This window comes from Podarcis raffonei, chromosome 2, assembly GCF_027172205.1.
Source record: "Podarcis raffonei isolate rPodRaf1 chromosome 2, rPodRaf1.pri, whole genome shotgun sequence".
In the NCBI taxonomy this organism is placed as follows: domain Eukaryota; kingdom Metazoa; phylum Chordata; class Lepidosauria; order Squamata; family Lacertidae; genus Podarcis; species Podarcis raffonei.
In genome coordinates, this window is record NC_070603.1 from 38,821,571 (window position 1) to 38,843,645 (window position 22,075).

A 22,075-nucleotide genomic window follows, 5' to 3' on the forward strand; every position below is an offset into this window, starting at 1 on the left:
TTAGTCACCAGCACGAAAACACAGTGAGAGAACAGACAAAACCTCATAATCTGATCCACCAGAAGTCAAGAAGAACAGAACTAGAGGAGAGCTCCACCCCCTGACAACCATGTATCTTTTCCATGGGGTTCCCTTCAGTTGAAAGCTCCTATTAGAAGGAGAGGAGCAATGTGCATGGTATGCTAGGTATTTAGCAGTACAATTCAAAACACGTATATTCGGAAATAAGCTCCATTGAATTCAATGGGCTTACTACCAGGTAAGTAGCACCGCAGTGGTTTGGACTAGATGACCCAGGGGGTACCTTCTAACTCTACAATTCTATGATTCTATTATTCTAAAGGGGTTAGGATTACAGCTCTACTTAAGTGTCCATGAGCCCTATTTCTGAAATGTCCTCCCTCTGATATACATTTTGTGCTAACACTTTTTCTCTCTCTCATTTCAGAACCAATTACAAACTTATTTGCTCATCCAGGCATCCATAGGATATTAGATTTAAATCAGTCATTTTTAATGCTAGAAGTGTGACGCCCACTCTGTGTGAACCTCTAAAGATTGGTGGTTTTAATTATGGTATTTCTCCTGCCCTTGATTTGTTTTATTGGATGCAGTTTTATTTAAATTCTTCTAATGGAATATTTGTTTGCATTGTATCCTGTCCTGAGATCAGCTGATGAAGGGTGGGTTAGAAACAAATTCAATAAATGCTCAGTAAGTTTACTAGCCAAGAAAACTAATTGAATAAGAGAGTCTGCATTAGTAGGGAAAATGGAAACCTGTTATTGGTATAAACATCCCAGATTGATTTTTTTCGCAAGCTCTTGCCGCTTGTCTTCTTATACAATATTACTTGGCCAACATCATCATAAAGTGGAAAATGCTTCGACCGGTGCTGGCAGCTTTTCATTATTCAAGAATGGGGCTTTGGATCTGAATCATCTGGGCACTAAACTGGCCACTGACATGGCAAGGAGGAGGATTGCCCAGTAAGCTTCCTTGTTCTCTAGCTAGTTTGTGCCCAAACTCCACAGAGGTTGTTCAGAACTATTAGAATTGCATAACCTATGGAAGCATGTGCCTGGTCTACTTTATTCAATCCTACAGCACTGAACATTTTCTAGGAAGGCATTTCTAAAAGTGTTTGAAGACCTAGTGATTCCAATTTCCTACGTAATGCTGTTTCCCCCTCTGTTTCCTAATGTGCTTATGGATTTAAACCCACAATGCCTGCCTATGGATGTATCCACACTAGGGCATTAATGAGTATGGAGGTTGCTGCAGGCTTTCAGTTTTATGCCTGTGACTTCTATCTCAAATTTTCCCCGTCCACACTGATGGGTGGTGCTGTAGGAGATGCATTCATGCAGTGTGTTGCTGTCTCCTTCCCTCAATTAATACTTCCTGACCAAGGTCCATTGTAGACATGTGTGCAGGCATGCCTTTTCCTGAAGACACACTTAAAAAAAACAACAATATACCAAAGAACAGCAGTCAATAACTAACTAACTAACTAACTAACTAACTAACTAAATAAATAAATAAATAAATAAATATGTGTTTCCCTCCAAGCCAGGCAAGGATTTCAAGGAACTGGTATGAAAGGCTCCTGCTTCCGTCTACTCCCCCTTTCCTTTCCCGTCTCCTGTACCTGCAATAGGCAAATTTATTTTATTTTATTTTATTTCTAATACAGCTGTTTTGTGCAAGAACCATCCTGAGCAAAACAAAAAGATGTTGCCTTTCTTTGTTACAAACAAAGAGAAGCTACATATTTTCCTTCGGGAAGCAAAATGGAATTAAGTGTTGCAGTGTTGGATGGCACCCAGTGAAGCATCAACACAGGGTAAGACAGACAAACAGCTTGACTGCACCCACAGCCAGGTAACATGCAATTTTCTTCTCTTACTGGGGTCATCCACAAATTGCGCAAATTGGAAAATCTGAATTTAATAGGGGGGAAGTGCAGGCTGCCATTTGGATGAGGACATTGGGAGGATGCTGCTGAGAGAATGGGGGGGAGAGCAGCAGCTTCAAGCCCATAATAAACTCCTGTGTGGATGAGCCCTACATGCCTAACCCATTCTGTTCTTCTTTGGTTCTATATGAGAAATCAAGGTAGCCTAGAGGGTTAAAGGGAATCTTACCTGGATTGGTGGCAAACAATAACTCTTCTTTGTTTTAATTAATTGGCAGTCTGAGGATTTAAGCTCAAGAAGGCTGGGGGAGGGGGGAATCGTCCCCATATTTGAAACTAGGCAGCAGGCTAGATTTTCATCTCCCTCTCCCTCCCTCTCTGTGTGATCACAGTACTGGTTTAGTCAGAGTAGATATGGCAAGAGCCACCACTAGACTTTGATCAAAGGTACTCACCTCTGACAGCTAAAGTAACATTCCTGAACTCCTTGGAAAGGAATGCTATGTAAGTAATTACACTGAAGCTACCCTTGTTTTAAAAAGTTGTTTTTAAAGAAGTTGCTTTTACAAGAAAACCACAGGAAAGCATAATTTGAAGAACCCCACCAGGAGCTCCTAACTCAGAACTAAAAACCCAATCACCTCCTTGGAAACTCTTCCAAAAAAAAAGGGTAGAATAGATCAAAGGAGGTCTTTATTCTCCAAGTGCACTACTATGAAAACTGCAGTGTGAGAGAGAGCTCTGGAGAAACATTACTGATCTGTACCTGCTTTATACATGCTTGTCTTGATGACATTTGGAGTTCAAATGCATCAGCAGAAGTTGAGCTTAACAATGAATCCTTGCTTGGCGGAGCTTTACCCCTGGCTGCAATCACAACGAGCCTCTGAGTTTAGATACATAAGTAAGCTAAGTTTATTAAAGAAAATACATGATCCGAGCTAACTAGCTTGCTCTTTCATCTCTGCAGAAGAGACAGACCAAAAATGTCTCCTCTCCCAAGATAAAAGAGGAGGAGGAGGAGGAGGAGAGGAAGGAGGAAGTGAGATCAGCAACCCTGAGAGTATCATGCTAGCACCTGAGGGATGGTCAGCCCAGGTTAAAGGACACTCTAGGAATGGATGGTTCCTCTCCAGGGCTGGCCCACACAAGAGGTGGGGTGAAACAGCTGCATCAGGCAGTGGAAGCCCCCGAGGCAGCACACCACAGGTGCCCCACCAGCATCAGTGCTGATTTTCTGCAAATCTTGCTGGAAATTGGTGCCACTTTTGTGCCAGCAACACTGGTGTGTGGTGCTGTGGCAGAGGGGCAGGGAGAGCAGGGAGGCACTTCTCATTTTGCCTCAAGCAGTGAAAGGGGACATCCTTCTTTCTTATCTACTTTCTCCCATGCAAACCTCCAGTCTTCAAGTATAAGCTGAGTTGCATCCCACCATATACACACTCAGGGGAGATTTGCATTAAGTGCACGTTGAGCTCAGTTCTCAATAGGTCACAGTGGATTTTCACACATGTGGCTTAACAAGGCTTCCACAGCCCCCCAGTGTGAAGATATGCCAGGGAAATGTCAAACCAGTTAACATTTATCTATGCTACAAAGCTATAGATATTAAGGCACCATCATTTTATTACCATTCTCTGCTGAAAACACTGTGCACACCAGAATAGTTTCTTGGTACTCAACTAAAAGGCAGCATAAAAGCAGCAGTAATTATTATTATTTCATACCTCCAAAGAAAGATATAAGGCAGAACTATTCTGTGTGTGAAAGTATTTCAGCTTGCCAGGGGCTCTGCTGAACCTGCCCCCAACCAATTTCAGGGATCATGGGAGGAAAAGGAGAGGGGAGAGCTCTTTTGCACAAGTTCGTTAGGGATCCCACCCTTTGTCTTAGTTGTAATCACAAGTTCACAGTTGGAAAGTCTTGATATTGACCACAAGATGCAAACAGTAAATATGTATTGAGTTTGCCCAGTGAGATGAGATGGATAAGTTGCCGCACTTTTATCAGTTTGGCCTCCTATCAACTGACAGAAACATACGCTGTCCCATAACAAGGAGACCAGGCAGATGTTAGTTCACGCACCACCCACTGACTTATTTTATTCATGACTTGTAAAGGCATCTTAAGTATGAACAAATCTAAAGCTAGTTCACAGAATTATTTTTTATTGCCATACAGTGGAACCTCGACCATTCGACTTCCAAAGCGTTCAACAACCAAGGTTCCACTGTGCCAGTAGACCTGAGTTTAACCAGGTACACAGAGAAACTAAAATGTGCACGGATCACCACTATAATCAGCAACAATTCTTAGAATTTCAGCAGCAATTTTTTCTGTCACCACAAACACGGGAACTGCCACTGATAATATCTGTAAACCATCGCCCACACTTCACATTTCTCCATGCAAACACACGTGCTCATGGAAGGCTATGCCTTGTTTCACTTGGAGCAGAAATAAATTGCATAAAGCAGCCCTCAGCCATAAAGAAGAAAAATCAAGTCTTTCCGTGACACCTACCTAAACTCTAGGCCTCATTAACATTCTGTGGCATTAAAGATTTGAAATTATACCGCCCACCAAGTGGAAGCAGTATTTTCTAGTATCATATTTGAAAACATATGCGAGTTTGTCTTGTGCAAGAAATAAAGTGTGCATTCTTTTCTCCTTAGACTACTAATTAGAGAAGGCTCACTTGCTTTCTTTTCAAGAGAAATAATTGCTGTCTCTTTTGCCCCATCCCAAGATGTGGCCTGTTTTTATTTTATCAGATCATCACAATGAGACCACATGAGTAGATGACAAGTCTACTGCTAAGAACTACTGCATGGTTTATAGAATGCCAGGCCAACAGCCATGTTAGCCATCTGAAACTCGTCACATAGTTGTAAAATCTAGAGAAGACATATTATACTGGAAATGAAGGAAGTTTATGAAGAATATTTGTGTTGTCTGGTGGTGTAAACTCGCCATAAAAGTGCATTAATCAGCTAAGGCTTCTCCACACTTACCTTTCTGCCAAACTTACCAAGCATTGCTCACGCTTTAAATCCCACAAAGGTATATTTGTTGTCTTCCTGCTAGACAACACTATGGCACATATACTTCTCTGCATAGTGAGGTGCAGAGCAAAAGGGGGAGGGGAGCACATTCTAGCAACAGGCATGAAGCTATTGGACGATACGCTGCCCGGTTTAAGTAATGGCTTTGTGGAAGATCCAAGATGGCACACAAAAACCTCTCACAAGACCACCATCCCTAGTAATGGGAGGAGAACCACTGTGATATCCCAGTCACAGTGTAACAAAACAAGGGTTTCTCTAAACGGATAGACTTCAACCCTTCACTTAATATCTTCACAGTGAACATCCAGGCCACATTCTTATGACTCAACAGACTTAATTAAGAGAGCTCTTAAAGAGGGGAAACAGAAACTTCCAGGTTTGTAAGTGCTCAAGTATCTTATAATGAACTAAGCTTGTGCCAGCAAAGCCTCAGCAGAAACAGTGCATGCATTAAGGAGGAATGGGATATATCATGCCCAAGGCAGGTAGTACTGTTGCCATAGAGGGATGCAAGGGGCATGGACCAAAAGCAACAGCTATTCCCTTCTCCTAGCTCTACTCTGTTAGGAAAAGCAGCCTCACGCCACTAGCTAGTCGGCTGATCAAGGCCAGAACTCACCAATTATTTCCCCACCCAACACACACTAGGAAGTGGGCTGTTGAGAGGAGACTTCCCTTTTACGTCACAGGACAGCAAATGCTTCTACAGGGGCAGGATTTCATTGGCGTCACCCCCCCCCCTTGTGTGTGTTCAGCACAAGTTCTAAGAACACCTAAAAAGGTAAAGGGACCCCTGACCATCAGGTCCAGTCGTGACCAACTCTGGGGTTGCGGCGCTCATCTTGCTTTATTGGCCAAGGGAGCTGGCGTACAGCTTCCGGGTCATGTGGCCAGCATGACTAAGCCACTTCTGGTGAACTAGAGCAGTGCATGGAAATGCCGTTTTTCTCTACTTGCATTTTGACATGCTTTCAAACTGCTAGGTTGGCAGGAGCAGGGATCGAGCAATGGGAGCTCACCCCGTTGCGGGGATTCGAACCGCCAACCTTCTGATCAGCAAGTCCTAGGCTCTGTGGTTTAACCCACAGTGCCATACATACAATTGCTTAACACCCATTGTATGTGTCATCAGGGATCCTGGCTTTTCCACCGTCCCTGAACACAAAGTCAGAGCCTATGAGTATACAGAGCTTGGATGTACAAGAAGTAATGATAAATAAATGTAGGGGGCAGGGCCAAGGCCAGCAAGTGTGTAGACCCTGCTCTCCCTTCATTGCACATTCACTGTAACACATGCACTATCCCACATGATCCCATGATACTCCCCACTCTTAGCATGAAGCAACAGAACGCCTTGCTGAAGGGTGTGTGGCTTGGTAGGGGCACAGGAAATACACTGGTAACCAGAAGAGGTTTCTTTAAAAAATCACATATATCCGAAGGACAGGAGAAATATTGATGAGAACTCAACCCAGACTTTAGCTACAGGATGCCTAGTAACATTTGAAACTGGCAAGAATTAATATTTAAGATGAAAGCAGGCTTGGACATTTTCTTTAGGTGAGGAGAGGGAAGAAAGTGGAAGGGATAAAGCATAGTATTATAAGGAAGATCTAGAAGACTTCCATGCAACATCATACAGTATGGGGGAAAGGGTTTTAAATTATAGAATCAAACAATTGCAGAGTTGGAAGGGACCCTCAGGGTCACCTAGTCCAAGCCTCTGCCATGCATGCAGTTCCTTTTGCAGGATGCCCATTACAGAGCAGCCAGTGCACACCATCCCTCTTGCTAGTTTGTGTCATATGAACCTCTATTCAATAGAGTGCATTTGGAGCTATGCTTGAGTCAGCCAGGTTTGACAGTGCCAATCATGTATTTGGAAAGGGTGTAGATTTAATCCAGCTACAGTCATACTTCGGGTTGAAGTATGTCATACTTCGGGTTGAAGTAACGGAGCACGTTAATTCCAGGTTTCGCCACTTGTGCATGCGCAGACGCTCAAAATGACATCACACGCATGTGCGGAAGCGGCAAAACGCGACCTGCGCATGCGCAGACGCGCCTTACGTTCTATTCAGGATGCAAACGGGGCTCCGGAACGGATCCCGTTCGCATCCTGAGGTACCACTGTACCTCTCTCCTAAAATAGATGGCTGGTACTGTCAAAGCTGGCTGTTCAAAGCTCTGCACCAAGGCCACGATGAAACATAAAATAATAGAACCCATTGCAATAGGAAGCAGCATTTTACTGTGGCATTCTGCAAAATCGGTAGAAAGAAAAGTCTGCTTTTGAAGAGTGAGGCACTGAATTTGGAGTGGGGGGGGGACGGAACTCTTACTAACAGGTTACAACATCTGGAACATCATGAGTTTATGCAACAGGGTTTTGTAAGGGAAACACCCTGTTGTGTTCCTAGTAGACAGCAGCAGGGCCTCTTGCAATATGATTCTCCAGACTAAATCAGACCCAAAGACAAATCATTAAACAAAAGCAGACACTCCCCAGAAATGTACAATGCAAACATTAAGCAGTCAACAGGAAAATGCAGACTCGCTTACAAGCCTCCAAAACAACAATCTGTACCAAATTATGTTTACATGAGTGGGTGGAAAGAGGGATTGAATAGGCAAAGTCCCTTGGAGGACTAAGAGAAGTAGGAACGGTGTTGTTCTTTTACTTCATGCCAGGTTGGAGGGCGGTCAGAAGCACAGAGTCCCCCTCCCTCCCTCCCTCCTTCTTCTCTGACCTAACCCATTGTCTGGCATGAAATGAGAGCATGAATCGTCTCTCTCCCTCTCTCCTATGTGTGCAAAAGGACGCAGTGAAGCGCATGGCCACAAATAATGGCTAATTTGTTCACCCCTAGGTATTCCTCACTTGTTCCAGGAAGAAACCACCCAGTCCCTGGAAAGGTGGCCTTACAAAGGGAACAATTATGTAAAATGTAGAAAATAAGGAAAAGATGTCAATGAAAAAAAAGCAAGAGTTTTAATAAGTTGTTGCAGGCATTAGTATTTCATTACCTAGCAATCATGACCGTTGCTTTTGGAAGTTGGTAATGGGAAACTATTCTGGTTAGGGAAGGGCTGCATGAGCCAAGAGCAGCCTTGGCCAACCTGGTGGCCTCCAGCCAGGTACTTTTTGGGGTGGAGGGTGGGAGGTTAGTTTACCAGCCAAGGCACAGGACAGCAGAACTTTGTTTCGGGGGGAGGAAATTTGGCATCTGGAGAATCCCTACGGCAAGCATGGACTTGAGTTAGTCACTCTTGATTCAGCACAGCGAGTGTGGTCTTTCCAGAGTGAGCCGTTGACGTGGATTAGATACTTCCTCAGGTCACACACACACTGTGAATACCACTTTCCAGTTTCGGAAAAGAGTTGCAGATGCTCTGCGAGTGGCAAGAACAGAATGTGTCGCCCCTGCTTGTCTGACTCAAATGGAGCTAAAGGAAGCATCCGGTAAACCAGACCTCAGACGGCAATATGAGAGGTCTTTGGCAGTGGCAGGAAAAATGCAAATTCATCTAAAGTGGAATGGATGAGGTCTCTGGAGGGCTTGTTCCTCAACTGAAAAGAGAAAAGGATCACAGCTGTATTGCATCAGCAACAACAGCAGGAAAGCCCTTCACAGGCTGACAAATGCCTTCCAGCTGAATACACCGCCCACACAATTGGAAACCTTAGCCAGCTTCCCAACACATTGGTCATAAAAAGTACACATTAACCAGTTAATTTCCTAAATTGCGTAAGGTAAAAAAAAAAGAAATCTCACACACAACAGTGGTGGCAAAACACAGCTACGCTGCATTGCTGAAATGGTTTTAACTGGTATTTTGGATGCTTGGGGACTGACTCAGACATGAGTTTAGAGTAGCCTAATTAACCATTAACTTCCTGTACACAAGAGAAGAGGTTAATTCAAGGAGAAAGCAGAGGTACCGTATTTTTTGCTCTATAAGACTCACTTTTCCCCTCCTAAAAAGTAAGGGGAAATGTGTGTGTGTCTTATGGAGCGAATGCAGGCTGCGCAGCTATCACAGAAACCAGAACAGCAAGAGGGATTGCTGCTTTCACTGTGCAGCGATCCTTCTTGCTGTTCTGGCTTCTGGGATTCAGAATATTTTTTTTCTTGTTTTCCTCCTCCAAAAACTAGGTGCGTCTTGTGGTCTGGTGCGTCTTATAGAGTGAAAAATACGGTACTTTCTCTTCCAAGCACAGACATACAAGTCATACAACATACAGAGTTAAGCCACCTCTGTTTTCATCTGAAATCCCGTTTTACTTCAGATTTCTGTGCTGGGGGAGTCTCAACAAGGAGAGTGGCTAGATCAGCTTTTGCCACCAGCGTTTGTCTGAACTAATTCATGGGGTGGCAAGGGTGATGTTGTTTCCTGGTACTGTTTAACAGCAGTGACGGCTGGCACAAGCTGATCGGTAATAACATGAACTCCCATGCTCTGCCCAGCGTGTCTGGTGGGAAAATAGATACCCCTCGTGGAGACACACAAATGCAACCCAATAGCAAATATGAAGCCCCAGCTCAAAACAAGCAAAATGGCCAATTTCTTTGCATGTTAAAATAAACAATTTGAATCTTAATCCAGATATGAAATAAATCTCTTAGCATAACCCATCACTTATGCCTTTGCAAATCTTAAGAACATATTGCCTGAATCAAGGGGTACAGGATGAGGTAAACAATGAAAAGCGTATTTTAAACCCACAAAGTACAACTCAAGTAAATTAACTGAGCAATACTTTTAGCAACACCTTGAAGCACTCTTTAAAAGATTCCCCGTGACTGAAAAATAAAGGGCTATCACACACTGTGCTGGCAGTGACTAGCATCTAGTTAAGCTGATTGACTTATAGCATCTGTATGGAAAGGGAATTTGTGAATAGCCTACTGGGGGTCATATTTCTATGGAACAAGCAGTACCGCTTTGAAGCAGAGGAAACATTAAGAACACAAGAAAAGCCAGCTGGATCAAGCCAATGCCCTATCTAGTCCAGCATCCTGTTCTCACAGTGGCCAACCAGATGTCCGTGGGAAACCTGCAAGCAGGATCTGAGCACTCTCCCCCTCCTGAGGTTTCCAGCAACTGATATTCAGAAGCATTACTGCCTTCAGCTGTGCAGGAAGAGCACAGCAATCATGGCTAGCAGCGATCAATAGCCTTCTCCTCCATGAATTCACCAAATCCTCTTTTAAAGGCACTCAAGTTGGTGGCCATCACTGTCTCCTGTGGGGATGAGTTCCAAAGGTTAACTATGCACTGTGTGAATAAATACTTCCTTTAATCTGTCCCAAATCTTTCAACATCCAGTACAAGCTTTAGTGTTATTAGGTAAAGGGTAAAGGGACCCCTGACTGTTAAGTCCAGTCGCGGACAACTCTGGGGTTGCGGCGCTCATCTCGCTTTATTGGCTGAGGGAGCCAGCGTACAGCTTCTGGGTCATGTGGCCAGCATGACTAAGCCGCTTCTGGCGAACCAGAGCAGCGCACGGAAACGCCGTTTACCTTCCCACTGGAGCAGTACCTATTTATCTACTTGCACTTTGACATGTTTTCGAACTGCTAGGTTGGCAGGAGCAGGGACTGAGCAACAGGAACTCACCCCATCGCGGGGATTCAAACCGCTGACCTTCTGATCAGCAAGCCCTATGCTCTGTGGTTTAACCAACAGCACCACCCGTGTCTGCGTTAGTGTTTTTAGAAACGGAGAAAAACTTTTCTGCGTCCACTTCCTCTATGTCATGAATAACGTTATAAATTTATATAATGTAATCTCTTACTCACTGCAACCTTTCTTCATAAGGGAGTCACGGACAAGGAAGGCATTTCCCAACCAAGTTAGGAAAGGGTTTTTTAAAACAAGTTTTTTGGTTTTTTAAGAACTGGGGTAAACTTATTGACTGCATTCAAACCATCATCTAAACAATGGCTTGGAGGCCCCTGAACATGTGCTGCTTACAGAAGTTCACCTGGCTTGAAAGAAGAAGAGGAGGAGTTTGGATTTGATATCCCACTTTATCAGTACCCTAAGGAGTCTCAAAGCGGCTAACAGTTTCCTTTCCCTTCCTTCCCCACAACAAACACTCTGTGAGGTGAGTGAGGCTGAGAGACTTCAGAGAAGTGTGACTGGCCCAAGGTCACCCAGCAGCTGCATGTGGAGGAGCGGAGACGCGAACCCGGTTCACCAGATTACGAGACTACCGCTCTTAACCACTACACCACACTGAAAGGGCTGTTCCAACTACAGCTTGCCAGTTGACATAATTGAGTCAAAAGTCCTTCCACAAGAACTCTTGGCTTGGATTTTTGGGAGCTTGGGACTGAGAAAGAGCTGCTTACCATTTTCACCTTTTATGTCACTACTTGTTTTCTAGCAATAGCTTCTTCCTGAGGCAATCAGCCAGCAGCAGTAATTTTCCCCACAAAGCCCCTCTAGGTGAGGCAACCTCATTCTGAGAGGAGTTCTGTGAAAATACTGTGGGCCCCATTTTTCTCCTCAAAACAATGCTATTTCGTGATGTAGGCAAGACGAGGGGGGCAGCATGAATGGCAGCTGCCAGCCAGTGGTCGTGAGGAAACACACTACCAACACCAGTGATTGTTGCAGCCCCCACCCCCAGAACTACCAACATGCCCCCACTTCTCTCCACCTGTGAGTGGAGGTGCACTGCAGCTCAGCCCTAACTAATATCCAACATACACAGCATTTTCAAGGGCAGTTTAAGGGGAGGTGAAATATGAAGGTTATGTAAGCTCATCACCTCAATGCAGCATTTACACTGCAGCCAGTGGCATTGTACCAGTTTTCAAAACATCAGTGTCTTACTAAGAAAATTTTCCATTTGCAGCCTTCCCCATCATTAAGTTAACAGAATCCCCTTGAGCAAGACAAGCAGATTTTCACAGGGCAACATAAATATTGGCAAAGAACTTTTAGGGCACTATACAGATTCTCTTTCTGTGGATTTTAAGCACTTCCAAAATCTTTGATACCCAGTACACAGGTTTCTCCCTCCCAGTTTAAAATTGGATGCTCAATTCACTCTTGCATCAAAGAAAGATATTATTATTCCTAGTCCATTCCCAGAGGACTGGGTAGGCATGCTTCTTGCAACTGCAGGATAGTCCTCTTAAAAAACAAACAAACCAGGATAGCTCCCCTGGGGTCCCACCCTTCTCTCTGTCCAGCCCTAGGTTCAGACATAGGACAGTGTCTGGGAGGCAGCAGGGATACTACCACTACCCATATTGGACATAATATAGTCTGTATCAGAGACTTCTGTGCATCTTGCTATCAACCTCATCACCATATCACTGCAAATATACAGTGGTACCTCAGGTTATGTACTTAATTCATTCCGGAGGTCCGTACTTAACCTGAAACTGTTCTTAACAGTTAGCTAATGGGGCCTCCTGCTGCCACCATGCCGCTGGAGCCTGATTTCTGTTCTTATCCTGAAGCAAAGTTCTTAACCTGAAGCACTATTTCTAGGTTAGCGGAGTGTGTATCCTGAAGAGTATGTAACCTGAAGCGTATGTAACCTGAAGCGTATGTAACCCGAGGTACCACTGTATTGCCAAGGAAGAATGGTCTTTCCCACTCCACAGGACTAAGCATAATTGCTGCCTCCAACAATTATAGCAAAAAATTTCAAGGTACATTACAAATCCTTTCACTGCATCTACTTTGGAAATCACTGTGCCCATTCAAACAAACAAACAAAAACTGCTGATTAGATTCCAAGAACACTGCATACAACATCAGCCACTAATTTACACTTATTCACTTCAGGCTATTAAGTGACGTACAAAAGATACTCCGTACTGAAACTGGTCTATGAAACAACCAATGATACTTGTCCAATTGTTTCTTCCACTTAATGGTCAAGGCATAAAAAACAACAACACACAATGGAAGTGAGGAGGGGGAGAAGAGCTAACTTCTCCGTTGAGCTTACCTTGCTTCTCTCCCTTGTATACAATTCACATACGCTGGAATAAGTTGCCTTTGAATCCAGACATCAGCACTGATCATCAAGTATCTAAACTCCGTCTCAGACAAACTCTTCCTATATTCATTCCTGCCACTGTGTTACGCACACGTCAATCTCGATTTGCTCACAACATGAGCTTTCGCAATCTGAACAAGCCCAGAGATATTTAGTTCCTGAAATTCCAGTATAGCGAAAGATTCTATTTGAATACTGCCATATTTTGTAAAATATGGGGATGATCTATTTTGCCCAAACAAATTAGACACACTAGGACCTTAAGAGTGGTCATGGCTGAGGAAATATTCAAAGAGAACACAATAGCTATCTTAGCCTTTTGGCTGAGGGTTTTGGACTACAACTCCCATCATCCCCTGCCAACACAGCCCCTGTGCTGGCTGGGCAGTTGTAGCCCAAAATATTGGAGGGCACCATGCTGGAGAATATTGGACTACCAGACACAACCCTCCCACATAGATTACAGTCAAAATGTAACAACTGCCAGAAAAGCACTAGGGAGAGGCAGGGAAATACAGGACTCTTGAAAATTAAAAAGGAAGACTGTTACAGGCTCTTCATAGTGAACTGGAACAAAGACAGTGCTCATTATGGCAACAGCTTCTGAAGTTATGTCACATCTACTCAGAGATGGCACTGTCAGAAACAAGGTATCTTCCCAGTTTACCCTCCCTTGTCTATGGAGCAAGGACAGTCCAGGATCAACTTCAGTGGCACAGCAAGACCAGTTCTAGAAAATCTTTCCAATTTCTGTTTCTGAGAAGTAAATTAAAAGTGAGGTGGGAGAACAGAAGTTGAGACAATCCGCTTCTGCCATATGTATGGGATCTCCTGTGTGTTTGCATGTAAGCATTAAGGAAGAACATAGCAAAGATGGAAGTTGGAAGGGCAGCTATGTCCCTTCCTCCCAAACTGTTCAAGATTCGCTAGGTGCATGGTGGACACTTTTATCATAGAAGGGGGAAGCGTCTCACAAAACGGTTCCCGCAAGAACTTGAGTTTTGAGTTCAACTTTGACTCTCCATTACAGAAACCTTGGGTGTTTTCCCTCCCTAATACTCTGTAATATACTTATGAGAGACAAAAGGTTCATCCAATTAGGGCTGTGTACACATTACAGTACTGTTCACTCTGGCTCCATTTTTGAAACCATGTGCACACGACATTACCCAGGATCCAGAGCAATCCTGTAGTTTCTGGTAAAATACTGCATTCTAATGCAGTTTCCCTCAAGCCAGCCACAAGGCAATTTGAGCACTGCTTCCTTATTCAAGTCTCATCTGTGAAAGTTTCCTTTCCATCCAGATTTCTGGGGGTGGAAACTGGGCAGGGAAACCAAACAACCAATTCTTATCAGACGAAGATATCACTGTCCAGTCTCTCCCACTGGTATACACATACAGCGGGTGGCTTCAGTACACATCAACCCCTGCTGGTGTGTACAGTGATGGGCAAATTTGACTTGAAACGTGAGATAAGAACAAACCCCCTCACTGTGTTTTAAACCAGTAATTTGTACACAGATTGAACTATAATGAAATCATACCTACCAAAGTCAATAGACCAAAGTTACTCAATGAGACTCCTCTCAGTAGGACTAACACTGGATTCACTCCAAAATGTTTGGTACCTGGGATGTAGAGGAGACTTTACCTTGGCTCTTCACAGGGCCTACTTTAACAGGAGCTTTTTCACAAGCTGCGGCAGAATGGCCCTTCCGGCTTGTTGCAAGCAACCTTTTCTTCTACAGACACCTGGAGCCACCACCCTGCATATGTTGCACAATCAGAATTCCATGGGAGCTTTGTCAGCCTAACATATTGAAACAGAGGTGGGCCAATCCTGCAGGCATGAAATACTTAAAGAGCTGGTACATTCCAGCTTTGGGGGCAGGGGTCATGCTAAGGCGGGCCTTGAGATCACAACACATTTATCTATGGGAATTTCACAAGGAGGAGTTCTTCTAGGTTCTCCATAGCTTTGCTTTTTAAAAGAACAAATCAAGAATTGGTACCGCAGCCTTCCACTGAAGAGCACAAACACCATCCTTCCTTGTAGGGAAGGGGATAAAGGACAACTTGATCATATGAACCACCAGGGATGCCCACCAGATTGTGAGATTAACAAGAAAGCAATAGCATGTATGACCAAGACACTAAACATGAATGGGAGATTATCAGGACTTTTTGTGCGCTGGGGACAGCTGACAGGATAGTGTTGACTTTTCTCCCCACAATAGGCAGATTCTGCTATGTTTTGAACACTACAAAAAAGCCACATGGCAATTTACCTAAAAGGCTACAATTACTCTCCTCCAAGAAGGACAAAACATCGCTGACAGCTACTGATTTTCTAAACAACTAAATGCCACCAGCAATAAGCTAGGCCAGGCGACCAGGCCACCAGAAACCCTGAGAGATCTCTGAGAAGAAGGCTTGCAAAGAGCCCACTGTTAGAGACTGTGAGATACCCAAGGCAGTTCAGGCCCAATGCTTACAGTTATGCTCCAAAATGACAGAACAATGTATTAGAAACAAAGGGATTTTTAGTAGTTGACTTCACTGCTTTTGTATATAAAAGGAAATGAAAGAGAAATATATCCTGTTTGGATAAGGTTTTATGGAAGACAAGCAATTCGGTATATTTCATCCATTTGGATTTATATCTTGTGTCAAAGGAGAGGCTACAGTCCATTCTTCACTGCCAAGTTTGAAACAACCTTGGATTAACAAGGAACAGAAAAAAATGCATTCAATTATTTCCTTTTTCAATCATTTTAAACACCCATTGCCTGCTGTGAGGGACAGCTCCAGCCTTTTACCCTCAGCCAAAAAAATCCTCTCTTCTCAATGCCTAAGGGAGGAACTAGGAGTGTGCAAACATACCCCATACCATCAGTAGGAAATAAACTTAGATCAGACAGGTGCTTGGTGTGCATCCCTTAGCCCCTGTAAGGACAAACATGCCAGTCCTCCCCCTGCTGGCCCTCTAAGCTCACCGGGGGTAGCAGGAGCTGGGATGGCAGGGTCACGAGCGGGTGCAAGCCACAGAGCCTGCTTGGGCAGCCACACCAGTAGCCTAGCCACACCCGCTATTCGTGGGGATCTTTTAGCAGCAGCCCTCCCCCATTCCCTTCACACTAGCAGAGGCCACTCCTCCACCAAGTTCTGGGAGCCTTTTCTGTTCTTTCGGAGGTTTCATTTTATTATTTTGGTCACTGCGTGATTAGAATGCAGAGGAAAGGCAGGATGTCTCGCAGGGCTTGCTGTGAACAGCAAGATCAAATGCATTACCAGGATTACTCTGTGGGCCACTCTGATATAATGTGCAGCCTCTGGGTTCTGTGTCTAAGTCCTCCTGCAGCCCACATGGTTCTGAGACACTGGACCGCCCTGGGTTAAATCAATTGAGAGCACTTTTCAGAACACTCCTAGCACCATTTTTAATGACTCCATCTTTTGAAAAGACCCCTTTAAAGGAACACCCAACTTTACAATTCTGCTTCAAGCTCTCCTCCCTACAAAACTCAATTTTTCCAGTCAATAATAGATATGCTATTGGTTTTCCATGACCTTTACATTGGCTGTTCATAATAAAAATAGGTGTTACCCTTTTAAAAAGGTTGGGGGGAGAGGGAGGCAAAAACCTAACAACATGGCCATACACACTCCAGATCTTTATAATATGCATATCTTCATAGTGAACTCATGTGAATATTTACTAAGTGACAGCTCAAGCCTCATGGAGAGCTAGTGGTCCATAGTCTCTGGCCACAAGAGAGTAAAATTCCCTGGATTGGTTCCTGGATACCATTAAATGTGGGGCCAAAAGCTCTCCACTTGGTCACATGGTAAAGGTAAATCTGCAAGTTGCTACCATGCAGTGGGTGTTTGTTGAATTCCTGGCTTAGTTTGCCAAACTTTTAAGATTTGATCTACGGGAACTCATAATATGGGAACAGAGGAGAGAGGACAAGTGAGGGAAAGGGAAAGTATCAATTTGTTATTGCTGGGAACCCCAACTTGCTTTTTCCCATTAAAATCTATATTAAAAAAACACACCTCAAAAGTTCAAGATTCATCAGAAAAATGTTCTCAGGAAGCACACTGGAGCCATGTATCCATGACATTAGCCGCAATCCATATCTATCCTGTCGTCTCTGGAGGAATACTCCTGCCTGATGTTTTCCTTCAAACCAGCTTCCATGCGATTTGAAAACATAAACTTTGGTTAAGCTGAGTTTTTTAAGGTAGCTGTTATGTATGTGCAGATGGCAGCTTCATGAATAAAAGTTCAGGGGGGCTGCAGCTGCAGGGAAACCCAGTAGGTAATGCAGATCAGGTGAAGACGTCTTCACCGCTCTGGCGTGTAGAGCAACATTAGGGGAGAGGGGGGATGACCTCACTGAAGCAGCTAATGTGTATGGAGCTTCTTTTATGTATAATTTGTCCACTCTCCTCTTTCTGCACCTGCACTCATATCAATATACAGCGAACTGGCAAATGGAATGCCTAGCTATGGCTGGAAATTGGAAATCTGGAGAAAATACAGTACACGTTTGTTATGAAATGAACAGAAGTTTACCTCAAAAAATGTAAAAGTGAAGGAGGCAACTGAGAACATTCATAATGGTATATGTTGCGGCACATTCCAAAAATCACAGTGCTTCTTTTTTTTCTGTTGATGATTTTTGTTTTGAATGTCAGCTCCTCTGTTTCAGAATTCTTTGACAAAGAAATTTTTATCAAGTGTGATGAGGGGGGTTTGCTCTTTGCAGTTTTGATTTTCTCTGTTTCTCATCACAAACAGAAAGTCTCAATTAAATTTCGGACTGAATCACTTTTTAAAAAATAATAATAATTACAGGTTATAACCAAATAAAACCTCTTAGAAAGTGATGTCTTCACAAGAATGTGAGCAGGGGTGGGGTGGGGGGTAGGAATCCATGCTATACCCAAATCCAATAAAATTCTCACCTTAAGTCTAAGCCCTGGCCTTACAGTTTTTGAATCGACCAATAAGTCCATTCAAAGGGTGCTGGGTATATCAGAAGCAGGTCTGCCATATACCTGAGGTGAATTCAATTAAACTGTGGTCAATTTGCATAGTATATTCAAACAAATTTGAAAAGGGCCATTGGGTTCATCAGTTAATGTAGAATCGGAGGAAGAATCGTACACAGTCCTTCAGTGTATATTACCAATCCTTCTTTGCACTCATTAGTGCTTTAGCTATGTTTATAACTAGAAATAGAGGGTCATCTGGGAGAAATGAAAGTTTGGTAATATCTAAGGCAGGTTGTAGACCCTCAAGGGCACTACTGCTGAAATTCCCTAGTTGTTACTGCTCAGGTAGGCTGCTCTTGCTCAGAGCTGCTGTTCAAAAAAGTAAAATAAAGAAAGAAATGCTGGCTGTTATGATCAGATTTGCAGCAGATGGCCAGGGTGACATCCCCCCCGTTTTCTCCTTCTCAGGTAAGACTACTCAAGGGCTGAATGTGATTTGCTGAGTTCAGCAGGAGTAATAAGAAGCTGCCGCAGTGCTGCTCTGCTTGTCCAGCTGCCCCCACTAAGCCTCCAAGTAAGGTGACATCTTTTCTTCTACTGCCCTGAAAATCTATCCAGTATTTCCATGCTGAAAATCATGGAATCATAGAATTGCAGAGTTGGAAGGGACCCTGAGGATCATGTAGTCCAACCCCTTGCAGTGCAGGAAATGCAGCTGTCCCATACGTAATGCAATTCTAATTACTGTCATCATGTTCTTTGATGGCTACTTTTCATTCTCGATCTGGCTTGCACCTGGGACAGGTACCCTATTACCTCACACCTAGCTCCAGCAGGAGGAAGGGCGGGTGTAAGAATAGCAAATAAATACATTACAGCACAACATTTAACTTGGTTCCTTAAAAGGAAATCTCTTCTACCGAAAACGAAAACAAAACTTTGGTTCCATGCCCGCCTATGTTTGATGACAAAGAATAACAAAAAGCCTGGAACAGAAGTTGCAATTCATTAATGCCTAGAAAGCATTAGGCTAAGAGATCAGAGCCCTTGTGGAATGTGAGGTGTCACCAAAAGACAAATGGATTATTTGGCTACATATCTGATCCTAAAAAGAAGGAAGCAGAAACCATGTGGCTCAATACAAGTAATACAAGAGCGTCTACTTTACATTAGTTGGTTGTGAAAGTTTGGGGAGAAGGGGACATGCTACAATGCAAGCTGAACTGTCAATTAGAAGGAGAGCTTTATTGTTTGAACATAAATAATTTGCCATGGGCTCCTGTAAAATTCAAAGCCTAATTTAGCTGTCATCTCCCGCCCTGTAGGATGCAATCCCAGGCACTACACATTTGGAAAATGGGAGCAGCTGCTAAGGGCACAGCTTGAAGCAGAAATTCTCACTATTTGGGTGATATTAATTCTTCATGGAATGTGTGGCAAACAAGCCCAACCAGAGTTTGGTGGGTGGGTGAGGTGGGTTTGCATCCTGTTGCAACACAGTTTTAAATCCTGCTTCTGTCTGATGCATATTTCCATAGCAAAGGATCAGCCCGTCAGTCAGTCACTTCTGGTCTGATTAAGATTTAGCTAAACCACAAAGAAAACCCCCTGAATGGACACGTAAGGCATTACGGATTTCCTGCGCTGATGCTTGGGGAAGTCAAAGTTTCCAAATGTCCTTTATTTTAAAAGCGGCAGGCCATATTTCAAAAGTACACCAATGGTTACAAAACATCACAGCCCCACAGACTTTTTAATGATTACGGTATTTCAGGCCCATGGCCTGTAATGTTATTTATTTGGTAATTCCATGTGATTAGGGCTATTCCAGCCCATAGTCTTGTCCCTTTTGAGGATGGAATGAATTCCCAACCCATAAATGCCCAAAGACAACAATGAAACACACACACTCAAAGTAACTTGCACAGAGCACTGCCACAGTGTTGAGACACCGTCCCAGAGGAAATACCAACACTCAAAGTTCCCACAGACATACCTTAACAAGGCCCAGGTTTGGGGGCCAAGTGAAGTGAAACCTTTGATTTAAGCGAGCCCATTTGTCTATCATTCTGCTAATTTGTAATGTGGATGCCAAGTCAGAATCCAAAGTTGCTTATTCCAAAAACCTTGGATAAGGTATCACCAAAACTTATCCCACTAAATTCCTGGCTCTGGTCCATTCACCCACACCCTCCTTTGGAGTTTTGGCCTGTTCCCCCAAGTGGTGGATGAATCTACCATGGGGGTGGAGGCTGAGAAGGAGGAGGAGGAGGTGGACGTGGACATGGCAGTATGGAAATGAAGGAGGAGGAGGTGGTGCTGGAGAAGGACAAGGAAGAGGACAGACTGCTCCTATGTCTACAAAGAACAGAGGAATGTAGATGCATGGAGAGAAGGTGCCACTATTCAGTCCAGGCAAGGTTCCCAGGGACTGCAAGCATGTCCATTCTGTCCACAAGAATACAAAAATCTATCAAAATCAGCTCCAAGTCCTGACTATCCCAGAAGTAACTGCTATTTCAAGCTGACGGTTGCTTGCTTAAAACCTCCTGAACTTTTATGAACTTCCATCCCCTGGGGTTATCTTCTTGAACAAAAGTGAACTTTTTGTTCTGCAGAATCCAAATTAAGAATATGTGGTCACTTGAGAGCAGAAGAGGAAATACTAGAAACCCAGGCCTGAAATGTGTCAGGATTGGAATCTGAATGAGAAACTGGAGAAATATCAAGCTATTTTTTTTTTAATTCAGTAAAAATTATTAGCTGCCTTAAGTTTTTAGAGAATTCAGAGGAGATAAACATTTATGCATAAAAGGATCACATATATGAAGCTTACCATTGGTGAAAGTGTTCACGTAGTACCTTCGCCCCTGGGGAGACATATAACTCTGCCAGCCGGGTGGGAGGTGGCCATTTTGAGCGTCTTCTCCGACTTGAGGAATGACCTTCCTAGGTTTCTGATGACAGAACAGAAAAAGCCTGTTAAAACTTGCTTCCAGAGGATGATAAAAAGATTGGACAAAACAGGTACAGTATGAAATTCTGAGGTATCTTTTATTATTCCTGGTGGTAAGATATGGGAAATAAGAGAGGCAAACACTTCTAAAAACCCAAACACCCCAATTATCTTCCCATCTGCAGCCTGGGAAATGTATTCAGACTATCTTCTGTAAAGCACAGACATTCCCTAAGGGCAGGGAAGATGGTGGAATGTTGTGGAGCCAGTATTGTAGCTTTGGCAATCCAACATATCATTGCATGTGACTTTTGGAAAATAGAAATACAGAGCACTGTCTCCAAGGAGAATTAATCATATAAGCAGATTGTGTGTCCATACTAGGCTCATAGACAGACAGCTATTCTGTTATATAGATATGCTGTTATACAAATCATTATTATAAACACAACAAGCCACCAGTACACCAGTTGAACACCTATACAGTCAAACCTCAGCTCCCGGACGCCTCCATTTTGGAACATTTCGGCTCCTGAACACAGCAAACCCGGAAGTAAGTGTTCCGGTTTTCAAACGTTTTTCGGAAGCCGAACATCCAATGCAGCTTCCATTTGAGTGCAGAAAGCTCATGCAACCAATCAGAAGCCGCACTCGGTTGTCGAACATTTCAGAAGCCAAACAGGCTTCTGGAACAGATTATGTTCAACAACTGAGGTTTGACTGTAATACACATCTGTAAGAACAAGCATGATGAAAATTATCAGCAAAGGCAAAAGCATACTATGGCAAATGGAATTTCCCCCCACAACCTAATGGTGCTCCTCAGTTATGATGATTGTCCAGCATTATTCCGTTATCACCCGTGAAATGTACTGTATTTTTCCGTGTATAAGATGCCTCCATGTATAAGACGCCCCCTATTTTTGGGTACTCCAGATTAAGAAAACACCCCTCAGCACTACCCATGTATAAAATGAGCCCCAATTTTAAATCTAAATTTTTGGTTAAAAAAACCCCTAGTCTTATACACGGAAAAATACGGTATATTTGGCTGGTGGTATTCAATCCTATAAACATACAACTGGCTGTCGACATAGG

The 22,075-nt window shown here is 43.5% G+C and overlaps 1 protein-coding gene across 3 annotated transcripts in view; it reads right to left on the reverse strand.

Moving 5' to 3' along the window:
* Positions 1 to 22,075, reverse strand: part of GAS7 (growth arrest specific 7) — a 125,705-nt gene that overhangs the window by 44,092 nt on the left and 59,538 nt on the right. For all 3 annotated transcript variants that reach the window (XM_053376080.1, XM_053376082.1, XM_053376081.1), the window contains exon 2: positions 20,858 to 20,978. In XM_053376080.1, the coding sequence (XP_053232055.1) occupies positions 20,858 to 20,978 (121 nt within the window). The remainder of the gene's footprint in view (positions 1 to 20,857; positions 20,979 to 22,075) is intronic.